The sequence below is a fragment of the Aythya marila genome (assembly GCF_965140915.1).
Source record: "Aythya marila genome assembly, chromosome: 21".
Lineage (NCBI taxonomy): Eukaryota > Metazoa > Chordata > Aves > Anseriformes > Anatidae > Aythya > Aythya marila.
Window position 1 is genome coordinate 3029297 of NC_139062.1, and position 25629 is coordinate 3054925.

At 61.0% G+C, this 25629-nt stretch overlaps 1 protein-coding gene across 3 annotated transcripts in view; it reads left to right on the plus strand.

Annotated features, from left to right (window-relative positions):
- AGRN (agrin) overlaps window positions 1-25629 on the plus strand; it is a gene marked incomplete at its 5' end in the record, with an annotated part of 73244 nt that overhangs the window by 19981 nt on the left and 27634 nt on the right. For 2 of the 3 annotated variants that reach the window (XM_082776865.1, XM_082776866.1), the window contains 4 exons: window positions 9472-9492; window positions 16434-16481; window positions 24101-24316; window positions 25219-25443. In XM_082776865.1, coding sequence (XP_082632991.1) covers window positions 9472-9492; window positions 16434-16481; window positions 24101-24316; window positions 25219-25443 — 510 coding nt within the window. The remainder of the gene's footprint in view (window positions 1-9471; window positions 9493-16433; window positions 16482-24100; window positions 24317-25218; window positions 25444-25629) is intronic. The other variant, XM_082776867.1, reaches the window with a different exon arrangement.

The window sequence follows — 25629 nt, forward strand, 5'->3', positions numbered from 1 at the left end:
CACCTTGCTGCTCGTGCGCCTCGCGCGTTTTGCTCTCGGTTCATTAGCAAAGCCTCGTTAGGAGTGTGACGAACTCTCCCCCCCTGACCCGGATGTTTGACGTCCCAGCAGAAGCGTGGGAACCCTTGGAAAAATCCCCAGAAATCCTCAGCCTTGTGCTGGCGGATGAAGGGAAGCAGCAGCGTGGGCTGGAGCCTCCACCCCGTGACCCCGAGCAGCGAGCGCAGCCCCTGGGGACCCTGCGTCCACCCGAAAAGGAGCAGATACAGCAGCTCCTGCTTCCCCAGCAGGGTCTGGTGCCTCTTCACACATATCCCAGGCACCTTTTGCCCTGCTTTCCCCGGGGGCTTTTCCCTCCAGCAGCCGTGGTGGCCGGGGCCCTGCCCTGTGATGCCCTCGCTGCCACGCTCCTCCGCGGGGCCAACCCGGCCCCGATATTTCTACGGGACCGGGGTTGAAAGGAGCTGGCACTCGCTCGAAGCCTGCCCGAGATGAAAGGCTTTCCCTTGGCAGGAAATCTCGCCCGGCTTAACATTTTAACACGCTGCATTTCGGCTGGGGAGCGGGGCTGGAGGCTGGCCGCCGTGCCACCGAGCGCTTCGAGGGCTCGTGGGCGTCGCGCTGGATGCCGCTCGCGTTCGGGTTCGGGGTGGGAATCGATTTGCTCCGCGTCGTGGGGTTTGGGTCGGAGGGACAGGCTTAGGATTCGACTCCTGAGTGCCCTGCGGGGGTTTGGGGTTGGCTTCGGGCCGGTGCCAGCTCTGCAGCCCCAGCTAACGGCAGCCCTGCTCAGACAGATGGTGGGACCGCGCTCCGGGGGTGTCCAAACCCAGGAATAATTGTTTGCAGGCAGAACGCTGCCTACGTGGGAATCCACACTTGAAACCCGCTGGAAGTTCGCTCAGGCGGAGCGTGGGACAGCGGGCAGCAACGCAGGGATGTGCACGGGGGGCTGCCTCCCCCAGCAAGGGGCCGGCGGGGCGGCTGAAAACGAGAAGAGGCTGGAGAAGGGGGAGAAACGAGGGAATTACCTGGTGCTGAGCAAGCCGTGGAGTCCTGCCAGCCCACTGGGCAGCATCCTCCAGCTCCCAAAAGCTGCTACAGGGAGGCAGGAGCCCCAGTTTGTGATGCTTTGGGGCGCCAGCTCGCTGCTCCTGGTGCGCCCTGTGCAGACCCCGGCTCCGGAGCCCCTCGGGGACGCGGCGGTGGCTGCGTGCCCTGCCCTGGCGGGGCGGCACGGGGGCACATTCCTCTGCCCTGACTTCAAAGCTTGTTGCTGCGTATACAGAGCCAGCCGCCTTGGCAACCCTGGCGGGCTGGAGCAGTGGCAGCAGCTGCCTTGCTCCCCGGCTCTGCCGGGCTCTCGCTGCCCTTTGGGCTGGGAGAAGTGCCCGTGTCCTCCACGGAGAGGAGCCAGGGTACGTGCTGGGGGCATGGGCTCCTCTTTCTGCTCGCCTGCTGCTCCCAAACCCCTTCATTTCTGCTTGTGCCTCAAATCTGTGCCGTGCCCTGCTCTGAAATTTGGTGCCCGGCCGTCCCTGTGGTGAGACATCTCGGAGCATCCTCAGAGCAGCCCCTCTGGTTCCTCACCGTGGTTTCTGCCCTGGTTTAAGCCAAGCAGTCTCTGGGGAGCACTAGAGGGAGGGCTGGGACACCCTGAGCGCTGCTGGAGCTTTTGGGGCTTTTCCAGCCCTGGCTGCTCGCCCAGCTCTGTCCGAGCCATCCAGGTGACTTCAGCTGCACGGCCCCGTCCCCACGCTGGGCGCATTGCTGCAGCCCAATTAGGAGATTAAAGCATGCCATTAGGAAATGAGGCTGCTGCGGCATGGGCCAGAGCCGATTTCTGGCTTCCAGCTCCTCCAGCTGGTTGTGGGGCTGATCCACCCTCAGATCCCCCGAGCTTTGTGCACCCGATCCCCGTTGCCGTAATTGCGCTTCCCCCTCGGCGAATTTTGGGGCACATCGGCAGGGCAGGGGAGGCTGCCTGTCTGCTCGCTGGTTCCTCCTGCCTGCCAAGTCCCCGTGTCAGGCCCTGCCTGCTGAGCTGCAGGGTGCCTGGCTCCAGCACGGAGCTCCGGGGCTTGTGGAAATGTGGTGAGAGAGGAGCCAACAGTTCAAAGAAGTTGGAGAAGGACGAGGATGGTGAGCGCCTCCTCGCCCTGTGCGCCCTCTTGGCGCCGTGTCCTGCACCCTTGGCGATGCTGCTCCATCCTGGAGAGCCCCAGATAAATTTAATTTGGATGTTTTTTGGGCAGATGGGTCCTTTTCCCTTGAGGTGTGTGACCCTTTTCCACGCTGCAGGGCCACCACGCCTCCTCCTGCCACCAGATCCGTTATTTCCACGGGTGTTCTGGGCATCCCTTTCCTGCTCTGCTTGGGCATCTCCCCTCGGCGGGGAAAGGCAGGCACTCAGACCCTTGCCAGCAGCCTGGCAAGGAGCAGGATCAGCCCAGCAATGAATTTGGCTGCTGGGAGCTTTGGGGGCGAGGAGGGAGCCAGAACCAACCCTCATCCCAAGGGAGGAGCACAGCAGCCCGGCTCCTTGTGGTGATCCTACGGGGCGCTTTGCCGCGGTCTCACCAACTGCTTTTGCTCTTTTTTCTCTTGCATGTGCTGTCCTCTCCCCCTGCGGCTTCTGGATTATTCATTACTAGGTAAGAGCAGCGTTTCTCTCCCTTCTTGAGCCGCGGGGTTGGGCAGAGGGGGGAGCCGGGACACACAAGGATGCTTTGTGTGACGGGAACGTGCGCTCCCAGCACGGGCGCGTGGGAGGTTTGTTCCTCGGAGCAGCCTGTTCTGGGCAGCAGCTAGCCCAGCGGTGGGCGTTTTGCCCCAAGGGTTTTCCCGGCGTGGAAAGCTCTCCTGTGCAGGTGGCGGGCTGAGCAGCACGGGGAGGGTTTGTCCCCTGCCCCTAAAAAAAAAAAAATACAAAAACCCTTTATCCATTTTTTTCTTGTCGTTGGAGGAGCGTGAATGGGAAATTTGGGGTTTGTGGAGGTTTTTGGGGGGGGGGTTGTCCATCAGTTCCAGTTGCACCAGTTGGTGGCGATGATTTCCATCCCTGTAGGGTGACAGGGCTGGCTCCTCCTGGTGCTCCCACGTTCCCACTGCATGGCTGGGACCCACACCCGTGTGGATGCGCCGAACCTTTCCTCTCCGTTCACCTTAATAGGAGATACAAAACCAGGAATTTTTATTTTTTATAGCTGTGTATATATGGTGGCCTTCCCAAAAATGCTGCAGGACCCCAGAAGAAGGCCCCAGCTGGTCTTCGTGGCCCTCCCACGGGCAGAAATGATGCGGAGCCCCCTGGGCTTGGCAGAGGAGAGGAGCTGCTGGGGGCACTGGGGCCGTGAGCTGGGAGCGGGGATGGGTGCCAAGGGGAGGAAGGGGGTGGCTCAGGGCTGGAGGAAAGCACGAGGTTAATGGCCAGTTCCCTCCCAGAAGCCAAATCCATGTGGGTTTGGAAAAAAAAAAATCAATAGGATTTACAGAAGCTGCTGAAAATCCTCAGGGTCAGGCGGTCAAGTGGGGGGAAACTGGGAGAGCGCCGGCGGTCGTAACCCCAAACTGGGAGCAGCGCCGGCAGAAAACAGCAAAAAAAAAAAAAATCCAGCAGAAGAAAAACCCTACAGGTGGAATATCCTTGGCATAAAGCCTCTTTATTTTTATTTTATCTCGTCTCTGCTGCTCTCCCCAGCTGTGGTTTAGGCTGTCTGATGGCCTACCCAAGGGCCACCCCTGCTGCAGCGCAAGGCGTTCTCAGGAGGGGCCTTTTTGAAGAGCAAACGGCACTCTTGCCACTTAAAAAATACATTTTTCTGCAAGTGCTGCTCCTCGTCTCGGGCTCTGGGGTCGCTTTCTCCGTGCCTAACTCGACGTGACAGTCCCTGCTACGAAGGAGCTGGGCTGGGGTTAATGGTTCGAGCTGGTTTCGCTCTGCTCCTGTGGGGTGCTGGGCTGGGAGCGGAAAAATTGAGCCCAAAGCAGCTGGAGGAGAGAGGGTTGATGCAGGATTTGTGCCCGAATCGGGAGGGAGCAGCGAAGGGATGTTATTTGGGGGTCTCTATTAAACGATTAGGAGTGAGTTTTCTTCAGCCAGGGAGAACAGAGTTAACTACTGTGAATGGAGGCAGCTGCCTCTGCTGTCTGCCCTACGCGGGGCTCTGGCAATGACAATTCTCCGAAGGGAAAGGGAATGAATTTTAATGAAATCTTGAAAGACTTTAAATTTTCATGTTAACTTCAATTATTCAGGACAGCCGAAAAGCAACTTTAAAGCTTCAGGAAGAGAGAAAAAAAAAAAATAAAAAGGCAGGTGGGGGGGTTGGAAATAAGAGGCCAGTTTGATATATATTTTTTCAGATTAATTGATTTGCGTTTTGTTCCACCGCGGTGAGCCGCGGATGTTTTAAAGCTGCTGGTGTCACTTATTGCACCTGACAGCAGTGCAGGGGAGGAGGAGGATGAATTCTGTACTGCCTAGGGCTTGGTGGAGCCATAAAACCCCCCCGTGGGGCACGGTGCTGGGCTGCCGGGGCCGTGGTGGGCATCGCACCCGCTGGGGAGCTCGTGGGGTGGAGGGCTGGTGGCTGTGATGCTCTGTGCCATGGAGGGGGGCTTTTTCCACCCTATCCAGCCAAAATCCCTCTGCACGGATGGCCCCGTGCAGCCAAACAGATCCCAAAAGGGGATCCCTGGCTCCCCATCCCCAAAGGGGCTCCCCGGTTCTCCATCCCCAAAGGGGGTCCCCGGCTCCCCGTCCCCAAAGGGGTCCTGCTGGTGCACCTCACGCTCTGGTGGGCGCACTGCTTTGGGTTCCCCGATGCCCAGAGCATCCTCGGCGCCCCGTGCGCTGCTCTCGTGGCGCAGGGGATGCCGAGCAGCTGTGCCCGCGGTGCCGCCGGCGCTTTGAACAAGCGGCTTTTTTTCTTTTCCATCCCCATCCTCACGCCTTTCTCCCTCGCTCCTCTCGCACGGCCCAGGGCGTCTGTCTGCGTTCCTGTTTCCGATCCCCAGCAGGCTGCTGCCTTGCCTCCCTCCGAGGGTGCCCCACTGGTGCGCAGGGGCTGCGCAGCACAAACGGGGCTTTTATTCCCCGCTGCTGAGAGCTGCCAGGCCTGGCTCCCTTCCCAGAAAGCAGCCCTGCTTCAGAACATAAGCAGCTATTGTCTTAGGCGATGCGAGCTCTGCTGGAGCCGGGAGGGGAGAGGGGCTAGGGCAGGCTGAGGGGGCTGCAGAAAGGAGCCCGAGGACGAAGGGAGATTTACAGCCTCCTCGCCGCGCTCGCCTCACCCGAAATCCGGGGTGCCCACTGCTCCTTTGGTACTCGAACGCCCGAGGGATGTTTGCTTCTCTTTTTCTCTCCAGCAAAGAGCAGGTCCTTTGTCTTGCACGGGCTGGAAAAGGAGGAAGAGGAGTCCTGCAGCGAGGTGTTCCCGCTGAGCCTCCCCTGCTTGGGATTGTAGGGTCAGGGTGCTGGGACGGGGCGGGTGCCCCCCATCCGTTCCCCAAACGCCTCGCTGCTGGTTTGTCGGATGCGTGGCATCCTCTGCGCAGCTTCGTGTCCTCGTGGCTTGTTCTCGCTGGGATGCAGCTGGCGGGGTGGTTTTGTTGTGGGGTTAGAGAGGGAAGGGGCTGGGAGCGGGGTGCCTCACCCCTTGGGTCTCCTACCCCACCACAGGGAGCAGAAGCAGCTCTGCGCTCCGGTGCGAGGTCCCGATGGAGCTTCATTACCTCCTTTGCCTTTGTTTTGCTGTGTGTTCGGCCCTGCCATCCAGGGAAAAATCACTCCAGGGATAGATTTAGGCACGGGGATGGTTGGGTAAGGGATGAAGAAGGTCCTGGCCGGCTCCTCATCAGGAGGCTGCCGCGGGAACCCTCGGCTGTGCCGAGCAGGGGTTGTGATGCTCAGTTTTTTCAGCCTAATCCGCTGCAGCAGCGATCCTCTGCCGCCAGCCCGGCCTGAGTAAACTTTCCCTGGCTTCAATAAAAATATTAGTGTAATCGAGGCTCTGCCCTCGGGTTTTTTTTTTTTTTAATTCCTTTTCCTTTCCTCCCCCCACCAGCGCGTCCCAGTGCCCGGCGCGCGGCAGCTCCTTAAAAGTGTGTTTGGTGGCGGCACGGAGGGGAAACCTCAAATCCTCGCAAAGCAATTACTGCTAATGAGACACTTCCTACACAGCTGGTTTCAATTCTGGCTCTGTTTTGGGGACTGTTCTTCCAGCTCGGCAGCGGAGGAAGGTGGGAAAATCCCCGCCGCCTCCCCTCCCCGCAGCACCCTCCTCCCAAGGTGCCACTTGGGCACCTCGTTAGTCCCCATCCGAGGGGAGACAATTAACCGAGGCAATTAACACACCTCTCCAGGGAGGCCGAATCGCAGCAGCAGCAGCAGTTATTGGCTGCTGATCGCATGCCAATTGATTGATATGTTGGGTGTTTTTTCTTTTTTTTTTTGAGAGGGAGAGCGTCATGTGTTTAATTAGTGTGTAATTTCCAAGAGCGAGGCCAGCTGGATGCCCCAGACTTAGGGAAATTTCTGCATTAACCAAAAACAAAAACACCAAAGATAAATTTTATTTTATTTTTTGAGCACGAGCTTGCTTGGGTTTCATTCCTTTGTGTAGGGATTTGATGTGCAACCGATGGAAACTGTCCTTGCTGTTCGCTCCACCGGTGGCACCTCTCCTGCCGTGTCCCTGCCCCGGGGCTGCTGCCGCCTCTCCGTGGGACCTGGGCACCAGGAGCTCCTCCAGAGCTCCCACGCCGGCCTTACAGGGATGGGGAAAACCCAAGTGAAAGGGCTTCATCTCCACTTACTGACCATTCAAATCGGGTCTTTGTTCGCATGCAGATTTGTGGGGATCCGGGGCCCCTCTGGCTGCTGGTTTTGGCAGCCAAGTGCCTTGTTATCTCGGCGCAGAGCGCGGCCTTGGAGCAGGATACAGAGGAACAGTAGGGAGGGTCAGGGAGAGAGGGATTTCAGGAAGTCTGTGTTGCTTTTATGCGCTGAACAGCGGGAAGGTGGCGTGGGAACCCTTGGCTGGTTTCCTTGGGAATGAGGCGGCGCGACGCGGGGCTCCCCGGCGGCCTTATCGGGGCGCAAAGCAAACATCACCGCCTCGCTTTCTTGGGATCTGCAGGTCCCTCCTGGCTGGGAGGATCCCTCCAGCCCCGCTCCCTGCCACCTGCAGGTGGTGGGACTTGGCTCTCCCCAGCGATATCCGTGCCCCCCCTCGCCATTCCCGGGCACACAGGGCGCTTAGGGTGAAGGAAGGGGCACCCAAAAACCCCTCTGCCGTGGGCAGAGCCCCGGGGTTGAGTCCTTATTCAACTTGGGGGTCCTTCTGCAGGGTCAGCTGCGCTTCAGGTGCAGGGTTTTTCCCGAGGACATCCCCTTGGTGAGCCCCCGAGCATCTCCCCATGCGCTCAGCTGAAGGGCAGAGCGGTCTGGCTGCACGTGGGGGTGCGGCGGTGCCGAAACCCTGTGCCAAAAAAGTTTGCAGGGGATGGAGGGGAAGGGCCAGCACGTGGAGGTCCTGCGTGGGGCCAGGGCAGGAGCTGGAGGCGAGCTGCTGCCCCCCAGCCTCGGTGGCTTTTGGTCCTGGGGCTCAAATGTTGTGTCTGCTCCTGGCTGGGTGCCTGGGGGGGGGGGACACCAGCACCACGCTGCCCTCGCCGAGCCTTTGGGGCCCATCCACGTGTTTGGGATGGTGAGGAAATGGTCTGGATGGGCATCCCCGAACCGAGCTGGTATTCGGTAGCTCTGCCCGCCCTGCAGGAGCTGTGTGGGGTGGCTTGTCCTGGAGAGGTGCCTCTGCTCGGTGCCACGCTCCCCGAACGTGCCATTCCCCCTCGGTGGAGCTTTTCTGCAGGACTCGGCTGCGTGCCCCTGCTCCCAGCGCCTTTCTGGCCGGGAAAACCTTCCAGAGGCAAGTGCCTGACCTTGGCGCAGAGCCCTGCCGCCCTCCCATCCTTTTGGGGTCATTTAATATACAGTAAAATCAGCTCCCTGTCCCCTTCCTGATGCCGGCTGCTGGTTTGTGTAGCCGCAGCTCTGGAGCATCCCTTGCGCCTCCGGTCCTGGTGCTGCGAAGCTTCCCTGCTCGACAGAAGAGATTCCCCAGGACGTGCAGCACTTTTCCCTGCGGTGGCTGCACATCTTCCACACCGGGCACCCCTCTCCTTCCCCACGGCAAGGGCTGGATCCCCTAAAACGCAGCAGGCAGCCAGCTCTGCAGCATCCCCCGCCAGGCGCAGCCCGTCCCCATCCACACCAGAGCTGGCCGTGGGGCCTCGGCTCTCATTTCTGCCTTTTTTTTTTTTTCTTTTTTAAATAATAAATGAAAATCCCAAAATAACCGCGCCGCGCTGGGATATTTTTAAGCTTTTTTTTTTTTTTTTTTTTTTCCCCTCTTCCTTTCTTCCCCGCATCTCCCAGCGGCTGGGAGCCGAGCGGGCTCCCCGTTGCCAGCGGAGAAGGCTGCACGTCACTTCCTTGGCACGGGGCCGTCCCCAGCCCTCAATGCTCACTTTGTTTTCCCCTCCAGCGCCTCGGCGAGCCGTCAGGGCTCCTCGCAGGGTCACGTTACCCATGTCCCACAGCCCATTGTGGGAGCTGCTGCTGCCGGCGGAGCTTTGGGGAGGGCTCTGCGCCCCTCAGGTCGGGTATCAGGCGGTGAGCGAGGCTCTGCTCCAGCCCCATCCTCGCTATTATTTGCTCTGTGCCCCAATATTTTCATTTTTTCCTCCTCTTGGGGATGCCACCTCCATCCCCTGCATCCCAGCTATGCTCCCTCTGGGGCTCTGCATCCTTATCCAGCAGGCGATGAGAGCCTGGGCTGAGCAAAGCACCACGACCTCCAGACCTTGCCCTGCTCTGATCCTTGTGGGTCCCTTCCAGCTTGGGATATTCTCTGATTTGTTTTTTTTTTCGCCATGTTTGGGACCTTGTTTTGTCTTGTGCTTTGGTTTCCTGGCCTTCAACGAGCAGCTGAGGCTCAGGTGTGATGCATTTGGGCAGGAGGCATCGAGCTGCTGAAGGATGAGCTCCTTCCAGCCCCATGAGAAGCAAATGAGCCTCGGTAGGGGCAGGCATGGGGCAGCTGGCGTGGCTGTGGCTCGCTCCAGGCTGAAAGTTTCCAAAGCAGGAGCCTGGTTTCGGAAAAATCTGACGCTGACAGCACGCACGGGTTGATGCTCGCTGGCTTTGGGGGCTCGCTACCTTCTGCAGGGCGTCCTCTAGCTGCCTTTGTAGCATTCCCCATGGATCAAGGGACAGAACAGAGGGGTTTTGGCCAGGGCAGAGGGTTTTCTTGTTGTTTGCATGGGGACGGGGACCCCCTGGCAGGGGTGTGCGGGTTGGAGCTGGAGAAGGGGACCCGGGGGGGCTGGAGAGCGTCGGGCGGCTGCCTGTTGTCCTGTTCTAACCGCTGTGTTCTCTCCTTTTTCTCCTCCCCCTGCTTTCTAAAGAACATAGGAAGCTTCTCGCTGGTAAGTGGTGGTGTGTCACGCTAAAAAAAAAATAAAAATCCCATTTATTTTTTTTTTCCATCCACCATCAAACTCACCGGCTAGTGCCTCTCATGTTTCCATCCCCGCGGGATGTGCCGGAGCAATAGGAACCCTTCTGGGGAGGGTGGGCGCTCACCCCGGAGGGAGCTATTGCTTTTAGATCACAGTTTGAGGAGCTGAAGCCTTGCCCCCGAAGCCTTCCTACCCCTTCCTACCCCCTTGCCCAGCCCGATGTTGTTCCCTGGGCTCCATTGGCTTGCCGCTGACCTCGCCAAAAGCAAACGCTGCGTCCCCAAGGGCTGCGAAACTGTGATCTAAGCACGGCCACCGCTCACCTAGCGCTTCTCTCATGCCCTGCTCCATCTCTTCTCACCGTCACCACCTTCCCGGGTCGGCTGGGGGAAAGGAAAGCCGATCCTTTGGCTCCTGGTGCCCCAGGAGCTGGGAGCGGAGCGCAGGGCGTGCGGCGTGGCTGCGTGCCGCGGCGTGGGTGCCTGCTCCCGGGGATCCCTGGGGCTGGGAACGCCGACCTCCTCGTGGCCTGGAGGCCGGCTGTGTTGTTTTGGGGCTGAGAGGGTGGGAGGAAGGCTCTGGGGACGTGGATGGGGCCAGCAGCCTGCTTGCTGCGTGCCCGAGCCTGCCGGGCGCACGGAGCCGCGCGGCGTTGGGGTGGGACGTGGGGTGGCAGGGACGTGAGCAGCTCAGCCTTGGTGGGGGGCACCGAGGAAGGGTTTTAAGTTTTTTCTGCTCCTTTTTCTCCCCGTTCTCTGCCCCTGGTTACGTGTGATGTGTGGGCTGTGCCGTGCAGAGCCGGAGGTGTGCGTTTGGGGGCTCGCTTGGCAACGTGCCCCTTGTTGTAAAAGGCACCGAGGGGACACAAAAAGTTTTCCTGCAAGCCGCCTGCACCCTGCGCCTCTCTGGGTGCGGAGCGGTGAGGAGAGATGCTAGCCAAGCCGACAGCATCCCCTGCTGGTTCTCAGAGCTGTGGGATGCTCGCAGCCACTGCACGCTGCTGCTCAGCCCCTATCGCTGCTCATCCCATAGCTGGGACCTGCTCCCCACAGTGGGCTGGGTGCTACTCGCTGTTTGCAACCCGGTGTAAAGTTACTCAGAGCTCTATGTGTCTGACAGCACGCAGGCTGGGTGCTGCTGGTTTTTATCCCTGCGTAACAGAGGGGAAAAAGGGTTCCTGGGGTCCCCCTCGTGTGTGCCCACCACAAACCCAAGCCCCCAAGCGGGATTTGTGCTGCTCGGAGGACAAGGGGCTGCTCCTTTGGGGGGTTTGGGGGCTCCCTGTGCCTTCCCAATCCACTCGGAGCCTCCTGAGGCCGTGTGTGAGCCAACACGCAGCTGGGCCTGCATCCCTCCTCCTTTAAAATCCAGCCAGTGCTGCTTTTTTTGGGGTGAAAAAACCTATCCGAAGTGTGCCCCCAGCCGTGCTGCCAAGGGATGTCCCCCGCTGCCTGGAAGCACTCGGTGGCAGCTGGCTCCTCTGCGGGGAGGTGACCAGAGTGCCAGCGCTACCCGCTAATTTTAGCCTCCTGGCTGTTCACTGGAGCTTGCTTTCTCCATTTTTTTATTTTATTTTATTTTATTATTTTTTTTTTCCTGGTTATTTTTCCGTTTGCCCCACGCAGTGTCGCATCCCGGAGGATTTCGGCTCACCCGGGTCCTTTCCAGCAGCCGGGCAGGGCTCTCCCCTGGCGGATGGAGCTGATGCTGTCCTGGGAAATCAGCAGCAGCCTCCGGCTGATGGGAATTTGGGGCAGAGTGACGCTTCCAGAAGCGTTTCAATGCTGTCTGCCCCCCAGCAAGTGGAGCAGGCTTCCTTTCCTTCCCCACCTCGTGCTGCTGTGGGATCACCCCCTCCATCCTGCCCCCTTGCCGCATCGATTGGGGTGCAGCGAGCGTTCCCAGCTTGGCCAGGGCTCCTTTATTCCATCCACAGCCCGAATTTAGCTGGTGAGGGCGGCAGGTGGCAGTGTGAGACTGCGAGAGGAGCTGCCTGCTGCTGGTGCCCGTGGTGCGCCGGGGGCTGGGTGCAGCTCAGGGGGGGGCTCCCAGGTCCATGTCCTTCATTAGGGTCAGGGCAGGTCCCTGTCCTCAATTAGGGTCAGGGGGCTGTAGCACCGAGCCCCGTCTCCTCCCTCCCAGGACCATCCTGCTCTGCTCTGCACCCGCTTCGGGGCAGCACCGTGGGTGCTGGAGCCACCCTTGGGTTTCTGCGGGCACACCTCGTGTTAATTTGGTTTTTAATTGGTAAGCGAGGTCGCAGAGGCTCCATAAAACCCATTCCCTGTTGCATACTCGAGGAGAGATGGGCTCCCTGCTTTTTTTTTTTGGGGGGGGAGCACGGGTTAACGGAGGGGTGCGCACAGATGGATGCTCGGAGCGTGGCCGGCGGGGCTGTGACCCGCTCCCCCCCTCCCCTTTCTCCCCTTGACAGGGTTTAAAAGCTCTTTATTTCCAAGCTCTGCTCAGCAGGAGCCGAGCCGGGTCCTGCCAAGTGTTAAATGAAATAATTAAAATCCCCACTTTCTCCCCCCTCCCTCTCCCGGCTCGCCGTAATGCCGGTAATTAGCCTGGAAAACTGCAGGAGGGGACGGGGAAGGGAGAGAAGCGAGCGCCTTCCGCGGGCTCCCTCCTCCTCCTCCTCCCCAGGAGGGAGAGCGAGATGGCCCTGGAGGCACTGGGTGCTGTCAGATAAATCCCAATTAGCTCCCTGCCTAACGGGATTAGCCAGAAGGGAGCCGGGTGGGGGCTCAGCCTGGCAGGAGCCGGGGGCTTCGGTGGGGAGGGACGGACTGACAGCTGTCAGCCCGAGCCCCAAACAGTGCCAGGTTTGGGGTTTTTTGGGTCAGGAGCTGGCTTTTGGGATGGAGAAGCGTGGAAGAGAAGGGAATAAAAGGGGTCCTGGTGGTGGTCTCTTCCCAAGGAACCGCAGGGTTGTGCCCCACCAGCTGCAGGTGAGCATCCTCTGGGTGCGCAGGGCAACCCGCGTGCCCCCAGCCCTGTGCAGCCCCAAAACTGGGCTCGGAGCAGCAGGACCCTGCCCCCTCCCCAGCCCCACCTGCAGCATTTTGGCAGCAGCTGTGACATCCTCGCCGAGAAAGCCCAGAAATGACCCCGTTAACAGCAGCAGCCTTTCCAGAGGCTGCTTGGTGACCACGCGGAGCCCTTCGGGTGCCGAACGCTTTCAGTTAGAAAGCTGGGCAGGAGGGGGGGGAAAAGGGACGAGCTCCCAGCTGATGTTGTCTCCCCTTTGTCACCCTCTCAGCTGTTTTCGTGTCTGCTCCTTGTCTTGGCTGATCTGCTATGGGTAAAAACGCAGGGGGGATGCAAACGCAGGAGATTTTGGCACCTGTGCGCACGGGAAGGATGCTGAGAGCAGCTCAGGGTGCGGCGTGGTGACCCAGGAGAAGAGAGCCAGGGCGCTCTGCCCGTTTTTTTGGGAAGGGCTCAGCCCCTTGTGTGCTGCTCCAGAAATCCCCGGGGGGGGGATTTCTCTGTAATATCCAGAGCTGCTGCGTTGCGTGGAGGAGCTCAGCCCCTTTGCTGAGGAGCACGGTCGCGGCGCTCCGGGTGCAACCTGGTGCTGCTGGGGGCTGTCCTGCCCTGCTTTTTTTTTTGCTTTTACCCCATTGCTGGACTCCAGAAACGCACCTCTTGGCCGTGCCCTCTGGTTTCCAGCCCTGTTTCTGTCCTCGGCATCCCCTTTCTGGCCGCATCCTGCCCAGGGCAGGCGGTGACCGTGCGTCCCCGTCCCAGCACCTCCTTTTTCTCGTGCTCCCTCTCCTCCACCCCACCCAGCTGGTGAGCCCAGGGTGTGCACCAGGTCCCAGCTCCTGCCGGGTCCTTACAGCTTGGTGCTGTTCCCAAAAAACCCCCTGGGTGCTCACAGTGGGGCTGAGCCCCTGGGGGCAGCATTTTGGCCACGTGTGGTCCCCTTTATCCATCTCGGAGCATTCCAGCGCGGATAATTCCACCTCCCTGGAACACACCTCGTAAAAACGCCTGATTTTTTTTTTTATTTTTTTATTTTTTTATTTTTCCCAATCCCCGTTTTTTATTCTCTGCTCCTTTGGCCACTTCGCCCAAGTCCCGCCGCCGTCCTGGGGGTCGGGCAGAGAGCGGGGAGGGGGGCGCGGGGCAGAGGCGCTGCCGGGGGAGGCATAATGAGTTTTGACAGCGCAGTCCCCGCCTCTCCCAACATCTTTAGTTCACGAATGAAAAGGCGAAGGGGGTGGGGGGAAAGAGGCGGAGGAGGGGGATTTTTTTTTTTTATTTTTTAATTTTTTTTCTCTCCCCTTCCCGTGCTCTCCCTGGGGAGCAGGGCGAGGAGGACCCCGCTCCATCTCCTGGGGGGCGAGCGGCGGGATGCTCACAGGTGGCCGCGGAGCGGTGGCGGGGGGCGAGGACCCGAGCTGAGGTCCCCCCACGTCCTCCCCACCGCCTTTGTGCTCCTGCCCAGCGAGGAACCACGGGGGCAGAACGCTGCCCGCAGCCTTTGTTCGAGCCTCCTGCTCTCAACCGCGGGCACGGGCGAGGCGAGCAGCCCCGGCGTCCTTCCTCCTCGCCCTCCTCTTCTTCCTCATCCCCCCTTTGTCGGCGGCACAGCGCCGGGGAGGGACGGCTGCTCCTCTCCGGAGGGACTTGGGCTCGCAGGAGCGGAGCGAGGCGGAGAAACTTCAGGGCGTGGGGCAGGCGGGGACGCAGACTTGGCTTTTTTTTTGGTGTTTTTTTTTTTTTTTTTTTTTTTTTTTAATTCCCCTGGCTCTTTCATTGTCTGGCTCCGTGGATCGGGTCCCCGAGCTGTCACGGCGCACACCGGGCACAGGCGGCCGCTGCTCCCCCCGGCAGCGCTCGGTGCTCTCTTGATGCCCGGCTCGGTGAGGGACGGGGACCTCTCCGCCACGGACTGGCATGTCACAGCGGTGTGAGCAGGGGAGCTGGCTCGCCCCGGCCACCTGGGAGGTGACAGCAAGCAGCGTGCTCCCTGCCAGCGAGGTGACAGCCCCCGGAGGGGGACCAGCGAGGCGGTGGCCCCTTCCTGCTCGCCGGAGGGCTGGGAGGGTGCCGGAGAGCTGGCGAGGCGGCGGGGGAGAGCTGAGCGCCGGCTGCTCCGTGAGAAAGCAGAGCCCAGCGGGGATGGATTCGCAGTCGCCGTGAGAGGAGCTGCAGCCTGCTGGGGTCCCCCCGAAACCCTCCCCGTGGGGTCGGGGATCGCGGGCGCGCCCACCCCGAGGAGCTGCGGCTGCAGGAGGCGCCCGGATCGCGCCCGGAGGAGCGGCGGCGGCGTCCCCAGAGCAAGCCCGGAGGCTGAGCCTCCCGTTGGGAGGACACGGAGGCGGAGAGGGGGGTCCCGTGCTGGTCCCCCTCCTACTGCTCCTTTCCCAGCCCCGCTCACAGGCAGCGGTGCGCGGGGGTGCCGCGGCGTGCCCCCCCAGCTCCCTCGTGCCACCCCGTCCCCATCCCGGCAGCGCAAGTTGAGCTCTTGGCACTTCAGCTCGGCGCTGCTCAGCCCGCTGCTGCCCCTCGGCACCCGTGGATCGACGCCCCCCCGGCTGGAGGGGGGAGGATTGCTGAGCAGGGGGGCACAGGGCTCCCTCGGGAGCGCGCTCGGAGCCGGGATGGCCAACGTGGGGCCAGCCGCCTGCTGCTGAAAGCGCCGCCCGAGCCTCTTCGCCCTCCTGCTCCTGGAGGATGGGGACCTCTGGGGACGCCTGGGGCTTGCAGCTGGCAAAGAATCGGGGCCGGAGGGCGTCCGCGTGAGCCTGGTGGCTGCTCTGCCTTGGATGGGTCGCCGGCGGGTTGAGCTTTGGCCCGCGGCGTGACGGCCCAGCATGACGGCTTGCCAGTACCCCATGGCACCGGGGGCCTTGGAGCGGGACCGGCTGTACCAGCACAAGGTCTCCCTGGTGGTGCGGTACTTCATGATCCCCTGCAACATCTGCCTCATCCTCCTGGCCACCTCCACGCTGGGATTTGCCGTGCTGCTCTTCCTCAATAACTGTAGGTGTCCTGCACCCCGGCCGCGAGGGAGGGCAGGGCCAAGGGAGGGCAGGAAGGAGCAGCAGGAGGTCGGGGCGAGACGGGGGGGCTTTTTTTCCCCGTGGTTAGGCTGCTGGTTCGCTCCCTGGCGTGGCCAAACGTGTCGTGCACACCCACGTGTTGCTGGCAGCTGCTGGTGCTGCGCTGTGGCCTCGTCCTGGCACGGGCGGGTGCTCGCCCTCGGCGCCTTCGACCTCCCCGGTGCTGGCAAGCCCCCAGCAGCCAGCTGGGATCTTCCAGCTTTGGGGCGCGCTGCCTGCCCGCCTGTGCGTGATGGAAAAGTGGCAAAATGGGTGGTTTTAAAAAGACCTGCCCGCAGCAGGGCGCAGGAGGTAAGGAGGGAAGCGGGTCGGTGAGGAGCCGCGCACCCTCTGCCACGACCTGGCGTCGGCACCGTGAGCGCAGCGCTCCCTCCGCGGCGTTTCGGCACGGGGTGGCAGGGTGTGTGGAGCCAGCTGCCCCCAAAAATCCCCTCTGCTTTCCCAAAAGCAGAGGGCTGGGCTGTGCCACCTTGCTCCGGCCCCATCCAGGGGATGTCTCAGCTGCTGCTGCCCCTTTCTCCCCCCGTTTCTCCCCCTCGCTGCTGTCCTTGCTCGACCCCGGCGCTGGACCACGGGGTTTCTGCTGCAGCCCTGGCCAAATGGCACCGAGGAGAGCTGCTGCCAGGGCTCCTCCTCCGATGGCAGCGGCAGGGACGGGGCTCCCGGGGCTGTTTCCTCCTTGCTGCAGGTGCTCCCTGCACGGGGAGGGCGTTGGGGGGATGAAACCCCAGCCCCAAACCCTCTGTAGAGCTGCGAATCGAGGCTGGGGGGAGGAGGGCGCCGTGTCCACTAACCCTACTGATTGCCCCATTCTTTTTTTCTTTGCAGACAAGCCCAATAGCTATTTTACCCAGACCCCGCCGACCCCACGAGATGGTGAGTACCCCCCTTCAGCCCGCTGGAGCTTGCTTCCCCTAGAAGCAAAGTCCTGGAGCCTCGGTGACCCAGTGATCTATTTTGCAGTCTCTGTGCCCGGTGCAGAGCAGCTGACGGTGCCGTGCTCCCTGCCCTCGCCCTCCCCCTCCCCGGGGATGTTTTTTTTCCCCACGGAATAAAAGGGATGGCACAGCCTCGCTCCTCGCACTGCTGCTTGCGTGTTGCAGCAGCCCGTCCCGCAGCTGAGGAAGGGCTGGAGGAGGAGGTGGGGAGCTCCAGGTGCTCCAGCAGCTCTGTAGGTTCGTCTGCTGGGGCCGTGGGGGCTCAGGAAAGGGACCTGAGCTCTGGGGTTGTGCTGTGCTCATCCCCTTGGTGTCCTATAGGGTTTTACGCACGTGGCCGGGCAGCCAGCCGCATCCTTCCCTGCCCCGAGACCCCTTGCAGGACACGTGGGGAGGGATGCCCACCTCATGGGTGATGGGGACGTGGCGATTCCCTGCGCACAGCAGGTCCTGGGCTGGCTGGGGAAGGGGTCGGGGTGGGTTTTGCAGGCTCCAGGTGGCACCTGAGCAGGCAGGAGTCGCCCTGCGCCACGGGGTGTGCTTTGGGGAGCAGGGATTTCGGCGGCGCCAGCTTTTCCAGCACCAGGAGCACAGTTCCCCAGCCTTCCCATCCCCTCTTAACAGCACCAGGCAGTCCTCCAGGTGCTGACCTTGCCCAGTACGGCTCACCAAAGCCCCCCAAAAGCCCCCCAGATCCCCGCACTCGTGGAGTTTCGCTCTCCGAGGCCATGCTCCAAGCATGTGCTCAGCGGACGGCGCCCTACGAGCTGTGTTTTCTTTGAAAATCGGGCTTAAAATGCCCTGCCTTCTGCTGGCAGGATCCTCAACCTCCTCTTCCCCACCCTCCCTCGTTTCATGTGCCCAGATAAGAGCCCGGCCGAGAGCTGCAGCCAATTAATAACCCGTTTGTTTCTCTCTTTCCCTTCGCCGGTGGGGGCGGGGAGGGAGGCGGGGGAGAAACGGATGCGAGATAAAATGTGATTAATCTATAATTGGACCGGTGGAGACATCTGAAGCGAAAAATAAAAACGCACGTAGGTGTAACTCCTAGCTCGGGGCTCCAAAATATGAGCAGCCCGGCCCAGCCAGATGCCAGGCTCCCAAAAATCTCAGGTCCCCGGTGGAGATGGGGAAAGCGCTGCCTGGCCAGGTGAGGCGCATCCTCATGCGCCTCGTGGTCCTGGGGGGCTTTATTTTTTTTTTTGGGTAGGGGGGCGAAGAGGTGGCCTGGTAAGGTGCTGGGGGTGTTTGTTGGGTGCTCTTTGGAGTAGCTGGGGTTGGTTGATGCTCCTCTGTTCCCTGCACCAGGGGGAGCGGGGGCGGTGTTGGCTCAGCCGCAGCCCCCCCCAGGGCTGGCTGTGGTTTTTTTGGGGTTGGGGCAGGTGCAGTGCGGGGTGGCTGCGCCCTCCTGCACCCCCCGGGGCGAGGATCTGGAGGGTGCCACCCCTGCTCCTCGTTCCTCCAGCATCCGTGAGGAGGGGCTGGAGCTCTTTCTACAGCATCCCTTGGTGTGGGGTCACGTGCAGGAGGTGCAATTCTTTCGGGAGGTTGCTCAGGGAGAGCAATTTCAGCCCCACCGTGCCCCTGCATGGTCCTGGTCTTGGTGAGGGGTCAACCAGAGCTTTCCTCTAGCAAGCATCCCTTGTGGAGGGCTCGCTTGGGGTGTGCCACCTTCTGCTAGCATCCGTGCACCTCTGCGGGTGCCAAGCAGCAGGGGGAAAGCCTCAGGTCCCGTCCTGATGGGTTTGGAAACATTGGAGAGGGCTGGCCACGTTTTTCTTTTGAGCACGGATGGAGCGATGCCACCCCAACGTGCCGTGCCAGGCCGGGGGCGCAGCGCTCGACGTGGTTGCGGAGGCACCAGGAGGGGACATCCCATGGGGATGCCAGCACCGTGGGGACCCGAAACGTTTGGCGCGTCCCCCCTGAGCACCCCAAATGTGCCCGTGGCTCCTGCCTCAGCCCGGGCAGCTCGGAGCAGCGCAGGGTTGCTGTGGAGAGAGGAGAGCTGCTAAGCACAGCTCAAACAGCTGAGCGGCAGGTGAGGCGGCAGCAGCTAAGGCACCACTTTTGCTCTCTCGAGAGCATTTTCCTCTCCATTTGCAGTAAAGTTTGAGCTTTCTCCTGGGGATCAATTTGTGCTTTCACATCAGGTGGCTTAAGCATTGGAGGAGGAGCAGATGGGGGGCACCTGCACAGGTGCTGCCACTTCTCCCTAAATCAGCTCCTGGCTAGGATTGCAATCCCTTAAATTTACCCTGCTGCCCCCTTATCCCTGCCTGGCATCTCCCAGGATGTGCCATTTAGTCTCGGAGCCTGGTGGCCAAGAAACAACACCGTGGAGCTGCTTTTTCTTCTCTCCCCCTCGGTCTCGTTGTGCCTCGCTGCCAGCTCCCCAGGTAGCGCGCGCGGCCGGGCTCTGCGCTCTGCACGAGGGCGCCTTGACCTGCGAGCGCTGCTTTTATTTTATTTTTTGCAGGAGTGTGTCACCGAGTTGGGGTGACACAGACCTGCTTTGGTGCCGGGGAGGTGTTGGCTGAGAGCAGGAGCTGTTGGTACACGTGGCCACGCGTTTTGGGGATGCTGGGGGTGCCCTGTGCTGGGCTGGGGGGGGGAAGGAGCAGCAGCGTGGGTCCAGCAAGCTGCACGCAGACCTTGCACGAGGGCTGGCCAGAGCCTGCAGCCTCAGCAAAGGGCAGCAAAGGGCAGCGTGCTGTGCTGGCCGGGTGGCACAGATGGGGACAGGCTTTGGACCTGCTGCTGCGGCTGGGGAGGAGCCGTCCTCCCCGCAGGCACCCAGCCGGCTGCAGCCTCCTCGCCTCTCATCTCCCTGCTTTGTAAACAGACGGTTCTGCTGGAGCAGGAGGGTGGGAGCAGCTTGTAAACACCCCTTTCTGCTCCAGCAGGAGGGTGGGAGCAGCTCGGAGCCATCCCCAGGTGTTTTCCCCTCGCCTCTCCCCTGTGCGTCCCACCGGGGTGCGCGTCGGGCTCCAGGTTTTGGTGCCGTGCAGCTCCCCGGGGGGGGTTCCGTGTGCTGGGACGGGCAGGACCCCGCTGCGAGGGCTCCTCCCCAACCTCTCCCCTCTGTGCTGACGAATCCTTCCAGCTGATTTGGAGCTGCTCGGAGCCGTTCTCGCAGCGGGGCTGGTGACAGATTAATGAGGAGCCTTTTAAGATGGTGTTGGATTCGCGAGAGCGGCTTTGATGTTTCAGATCCCGAGGAGGCGATGCTTTAACCTCCCCCCTGCCCTGCCCGCCCCCGGCACCACTTTCACCTTCCTCGCTGCCTCCAGCACGAGATTTTGCTTTCAGATCTCCCCAAAGCTCGTCCTCTCGCCGCCCCCTCCTCTCTTAATTACGGGAGCGTGCGGTCGGCTCTCCCCACCCCTCCTCTGCCCCCCGGGGCCGGGCTGTTTGCTCCAGGTGGGGAGCTGGGGCTGCAGCGCTCAGCACACGTTTTGGTGGCTCTCAAGAAGGGGAATTTCGGGTGCTGGGCTCTGAAAGGTTGGGGCTGGTGGGCACCAAGCTGCTGGGGTTCTGCCCAGGAGTGGGTTTGGAGGTGCTGAGCCCCCCAGCTGTGGTCCTGGAGGAGATGCTTGGCTTCCCAGAGCTGTCTCATATCCGGAGCTGTCCAAGCTCGCTCCTCGGCGAGCTGAGAGCATCACAGGGCTTCCCAAACGGGACACCTGCCGCTCTCCCTGCTTCTTTAGGACCTTCCCTTCTCCAAACTGGGAAACTTCGGGTGCTTTGGTGACTCGTCCTGGTGCCCACGAAGACGTGCCCAGCGCAGGGGAGCGCAGCCCTCCCCGTGCCGCCTCCCGGGGCCGTAATTAATATTGCTGGCGGGGAGAGGGGGGGGGCCCGGCGAGCAGTCGATGCGCACCAGATGAGCGGCGCGGCGGGAGCGCCAGCCTCGCCGATCTCCATGGCAACGTGTGCCGGGCTCATGCAGAATTAATGCCGGCCCTCGCCGCCCCGACACGCGCGCACCGCTCCGGCCCCGGCCTCCCTTCCCATCCCGGCACCAGCTCGGTCCTGCTTTGGGCTTGCTCCCCCCTGTCCTGTTTTTTATTTTTGTCCGTGATGTCCTCGTGCTGGCCCACGGAGGGTTTTTGCTCGCTGAGATCCCCCGGTGGGGCGTCCTCCCGTCTCCAAACGGAAGCCCCCGGGGATTTGTGGTGCATCTGCTCTCGCCCTTTGCCGTTGCGCCTGCTGCCGCCGTGCTCGTGTCGGCAGCCCCTTCAAAATGTATCCTCAGTGCCTTGTTGGAATCACAGGGGCTGGAAAAGACCTTCAGGACCACCAAGCCCAGCCATCAGCCTGACCTACGGTGTCCCATCACCGAGCCACGTCCCTTAGTGCCACGTCCCCACCTCCCCGAAATGCCCCCAGGGCTGGGGGCTCCGCCATCCCAAAGCCCTACCACCCTCCCCGGGAGGAGATTTGCTTCAGGAGCGCTGTGAACGCTTCTTGCCTGCCCCATGAAGGCAGCTTCACCTCTGCCATGTAGGTGTTTGGGGACGTGGCACGTCACCAGGGTGTCCCCGCGGTGGCGCTCAGTGGGGTGCAGCCTCCTGCACCTTTGCAGGCATCACCCCGGGGATGTGGGGGGGACCTTGGGGGTGCAGGAAGCAATCCCCGCACGCTGCTGCTCCGGTGTGGGTTTCTTTTTCTTCCCTGCTCGGTGGAAAAGAGCAATTTTGACATTAAAATGTTTCTCCACTTTAATAACAATAATCGTAAACGTAATGCGAACGCTCGGGGCTTATTAGGCAGAGCTCTTCACCTCGAGATCTCAAAGCACTCGACAAAGGCAGCTTGCTATTTATCCCCACTACTGGCAGCGAGTTATTTACCTACTGACATCAGGGACTTGATGATTATTATTATCCACGTCTCTTTTTTTTTGCAAACAGGAGAACCAAGGCGTTCCCACGGGCGGCTCTGTGTGTGTGCCCCCATCCTCCCTCTCCCCAAACCCCTCCAGGTGCCACCCCCTGCTTTGCACCGCTCAGAGCAAAGGGTAAACGCTTTGGCTGTGCCCTCTCCCCTTCCCCAATTAACCAGCAGATGGAAAAACCCCTCATTTTCCTCCGTGCATCCCAGCTGAGCTCTGATCTCCTCCAACCCCCTCCTCCTTCGCGTCCTGTCCTCCCGCGGGCACCACGCTGCTTGGCTCAGCCTGCCTTATTTGTCCCAAACACCTTCTGCTCTCCCACTCCTCTTCAGCAGGTGCACCTCTTATGATTGTTATTAGGGTTATTGTTGTTATTGCTTATTTATCCTATTTCTGCTCCGGTGCTGCTCGGAGATGGAGCGGGGCTTGGCTGCCGTTCGGCGCGGTTGCAGCGAGCCAAGCCCTACCTTTTGTTCCGCCCGGCTGAGCGGTGCACAGACACCTCGCTGGGGCTGCTCCTCGAGAGCTTCGAGGTGCCTGGAAGGAGGAAAACCCCTCTCAATCCCAACCTCCCACCCCACGGAAGGGGATTCGAGGCGTTTGGGTTTATTCGGGGCAGTTCTGAGCTCGCGCCACCCGAGCGCATCGCGGTGTTGGGTGGGCGAGCTTTAAAAATCTCCTGCTGGGAACGAGCAGGCTCCCTCAGCGGAGGCATTGGTGGCGATTAGAAGGGAAAGAAACCCAAACAGCCAATTTGCCCATCACGATTTGTTTCTGGTTTGAAGCATTTGTGTGTGTCTTGCTTTGTTTCTCGGCCCGAGGACGGAAAATCAGCGATGCAGGGTCCCCAGCCGCAGCGTGCTCCAGTGCTTGGCCCCGCTGCGCCCCGCCACCCTGTGCTGCCCTGGTGGCTTTGGGGACACCCAGAGCTTTGTCCCCGAGCGCTGTGTGCCTGGCAGCCCGTGGTGTGTGGGGATGGAGCTCACGGGAATGGGAATTACCTCCCTCTTAGGGCCGGGAGGTGAATAAATGCCCTTTATCACCTCTTTGGTTTGTATGTTGGGAACGAGGTTCCAGGTGGAGGAGCAGAGACCTCATTTCTGATAAACCATCCGCTTTCCTTCTGTGACCTGGCCCCATTGACTTTGTGGCCTTTTTGTCTTTCACCACTGCTTTTATCACTTCAAACCGAGCCCTTAAATACGCATGGGCGACCCAAGTACAACGCCGATCGCGCTAAGAGTTTGGCTCCAAATCCAAATTAACAACCCCCAAAGGTCCTTCGGAGAAGGGTCGAGACCATTGGCAGGGGTTTAACCCCTCCAGAAGTCCCGTCTGACGGGGACACCTCGCTGCTGGCACAGTGGTCCCCAGAGGGAGAAGTGGGAGGGATGTGCGAGCTGTGCCACCTCCTTGAAAATTTTGGGCACTTTTCCCTTCTGGTTTTCCTGGTCTGTCTGCGTGATGCTGGAGCTGGCGCATCCCGAAGGGCCGGGCAGAGCACCCATGGGCTCCTGTTGTGTTTTTAACCCTGCTCCATCTCTCCGGGACAGCAGCGCGGTGCAAAGCAGGTGGGGGTTTGCAGATGCTGGTGGGCACTGCTCCTTTGGGGGCAGAAATTGAGGTACGGTGCGGGAAGGCACTGCCCATGGGGCGGTTTGATGTCCCTGGGCACATCTTCAGGCCCTCCAGCTGCCCTCCAGCTCCTCATCGGGGTGCAGGAAAGGTTGGTCACTCTCCTGCTCCATGGGGACAGGATGGGTCCTGCTGCTCGCATCCCTCCCTGTCCTCCCCTGCACCTCCAGAGCTCAGAGCTCAACAGGCTTATCTCTATTAAAAAAACAAAAAACAGAAGGGAGAGAGAAAGAGCAGCAATGGCAAGAGCGGGAGAGACTATCCAGAGCGCTTCATAAAAATGATAAATTGCTTTTAGATATTGGGCAGGAGAGAAAGAGAGTTCTTCTTTATTTGATGATATTAGTCTCTTAGTGGCGCGTTGTTGCTGTGCATATGAGCTCAAAATCTCAAGGCGGTCGAAGGCAAATGCCCGGGAATTGAAGTGTAAATGAGCCACTGTCGGGCTCATTTTATTTTGCCTTTTACGACTCCTGGTTCTGCCATTATGTAGGTCAGGCTCCATCTCCAACGCAGGCTGTGCGCGGGGTGCGCGGCGCTGGCACAGGCTCGGGTGTCTCTTGCTCCCCGTCTCACCTGCCCCATTTGGGTTTGGGGACACCCATCCTCTCCCTCCCCCGAGCGTAAAAACGCCGTTCCCTGCTGCATTTGCAATTCAGATGCTGAACTGGTCTGCGCTGGCTGCTCTGATTAGCGGAGGTGATAAGAGATCCGTGCGGCTCCTCTCCGAGACACTCCAGCCACGGGCTCGAGCTGCTTTGCATAAACAGCACCAAATAAAGCAGCGCGTGCAGGGCGACGCGTCCCACACGAGGATATTTCCCTTTCCATCCCTTGACGTCCCTTTTTCCCCCTGGGTGTCAACGAGGGGACAGCTGGAGATGGCACCCCCCTCCCCGCCCTGCGCCTGGAGCATCCTCTGCCATCCCCAACCCGGTCCCCGGTGGGCTGCAGCCCCCCGAGCCGGGCTCTGCCCCACATCTCGGGCGTGCTGTGCCTCAGGTGTCCCCCGTCTGTGTCCCCAGCCTGCCGAGGGATGCTGTGCGGGTTCGGGGCGGTGTGCGAGAGGAGCCCCACCGACCCCTCCCAGGCCTCCTGCGTCTGCAAGAAGACCGCCTGCCCCGTGGTGGTGGCTCCCGTCTGCGGCTCCGACTACTCCACCTACAGCAACGAGTGCGAGCTGGAGAAAGCCCAGTGCAACCAGCAGAGGCGCATCAAGGTCATCAGCAAGGGACCCTGTGGTGAGCACCGCGCCGGGGCTGGGGCCAGGAGGCGAGGGGGGTGCCGGGTCGGCGATGCTTCCCACCCCACGGTGGGGATGCTCTTGGGTGGCTGGGCACGGACTTGTGGGGAAAAGACGAGGAGAGAAACACCAGCAGGGTGTAAGAAGCGGGCACGGTGACGTCCTGGGGGTGTTGTGGAGATGGAGACCCGCTGGGAGCAGCCCCCTCGCAGCCAGCTCAGCCTCCCCGCCGCGCCTCACCCCTGCGGCGGCGTGCGCACGGGCTGGGTGGGCTGATGAAAGCCCTTCCCCTGGCTGGCATTCAGCAGCTGGGAGCAGAGAGCTGTGTAAATGAGACCCCGGCCTCCTCGTCTGCGAGTAAATTAACTTGACCTTTCTCGCACGCGGCGCGCGCTTGGCTTGCAAGAAACCCGCACCCGGCCCCCCTGCCGGGGCGCTGGGTAGAGGAGGGGAGAGCGCCGGGTGATTTATTTAAAATCATCATCGTGAAAAAGTGATGAATTTTTAAAAAAAAAAAAAAAAAAAAAAGAAAAAAAAAAGGAGCTGGCAAACAAACTCTGGCAATCCCCTGGCGGGGAGGAAATTGCTCCTTAAGCTCTTCCTCTAATTATGGCTTGCGGAGGTGCCTCGAGGACCCTCGTGCTGGAGCAGGAGGCTCTCGGGGCTCGTGGAGGGCGAGGGGCTGGCGGTGAGGGGGTTTGGGGGTGCAGCGAGCAGGGGCTGAGCTCCCCGTCCCTGCTTGCTGCGGGTTCCCCATCCTCATCCCCGGGGTGGACGCCGCAGCTGCGGGGCTGGGTGCTCGCTCCAGCATCCCCCCAGGATCCAAGCGGAGGACGCTCGGGGTTTTGGAGGCAGCTGTCGGGGAAACGCCGGCGATGCTCACACCGTATCCTCCCCCAGGCTCCAAGGACCCCTGCGCCGAGGTGACGTGCAGCTTCGGCAGCACGTGCGTGCGCTCGGCCGACGGCCAGGGGGCCAAGTGCGTCTGCCCCGCGTCCTGCAGCGGCGTGGCCGAGAGCCTCGTCTGCGGCAGCGACGGCAAGGACTACCGCAGCGAGTGCGACCTCAACAAGCACGCCTGCGACAAGCAGGAGAACGTCTTCAAGAAGTTTGACGGAGCCTGCGGTGAGTCCCCAGCCCCCGGTGGACATCACATATTTATTTTTTTTTGTGTGTGTGCGCCGGGAGAAGTTGAGGCATGGTCCTGGGGGGGGAAATCCGGCGGTGCTGCCGCTCCGAGGATGCTGCTTCCTCTTTGTCTGGCGATGGGTGCTGCTAATTAAAAGCAACCGTGCTCGTTAGGGAAGCCGT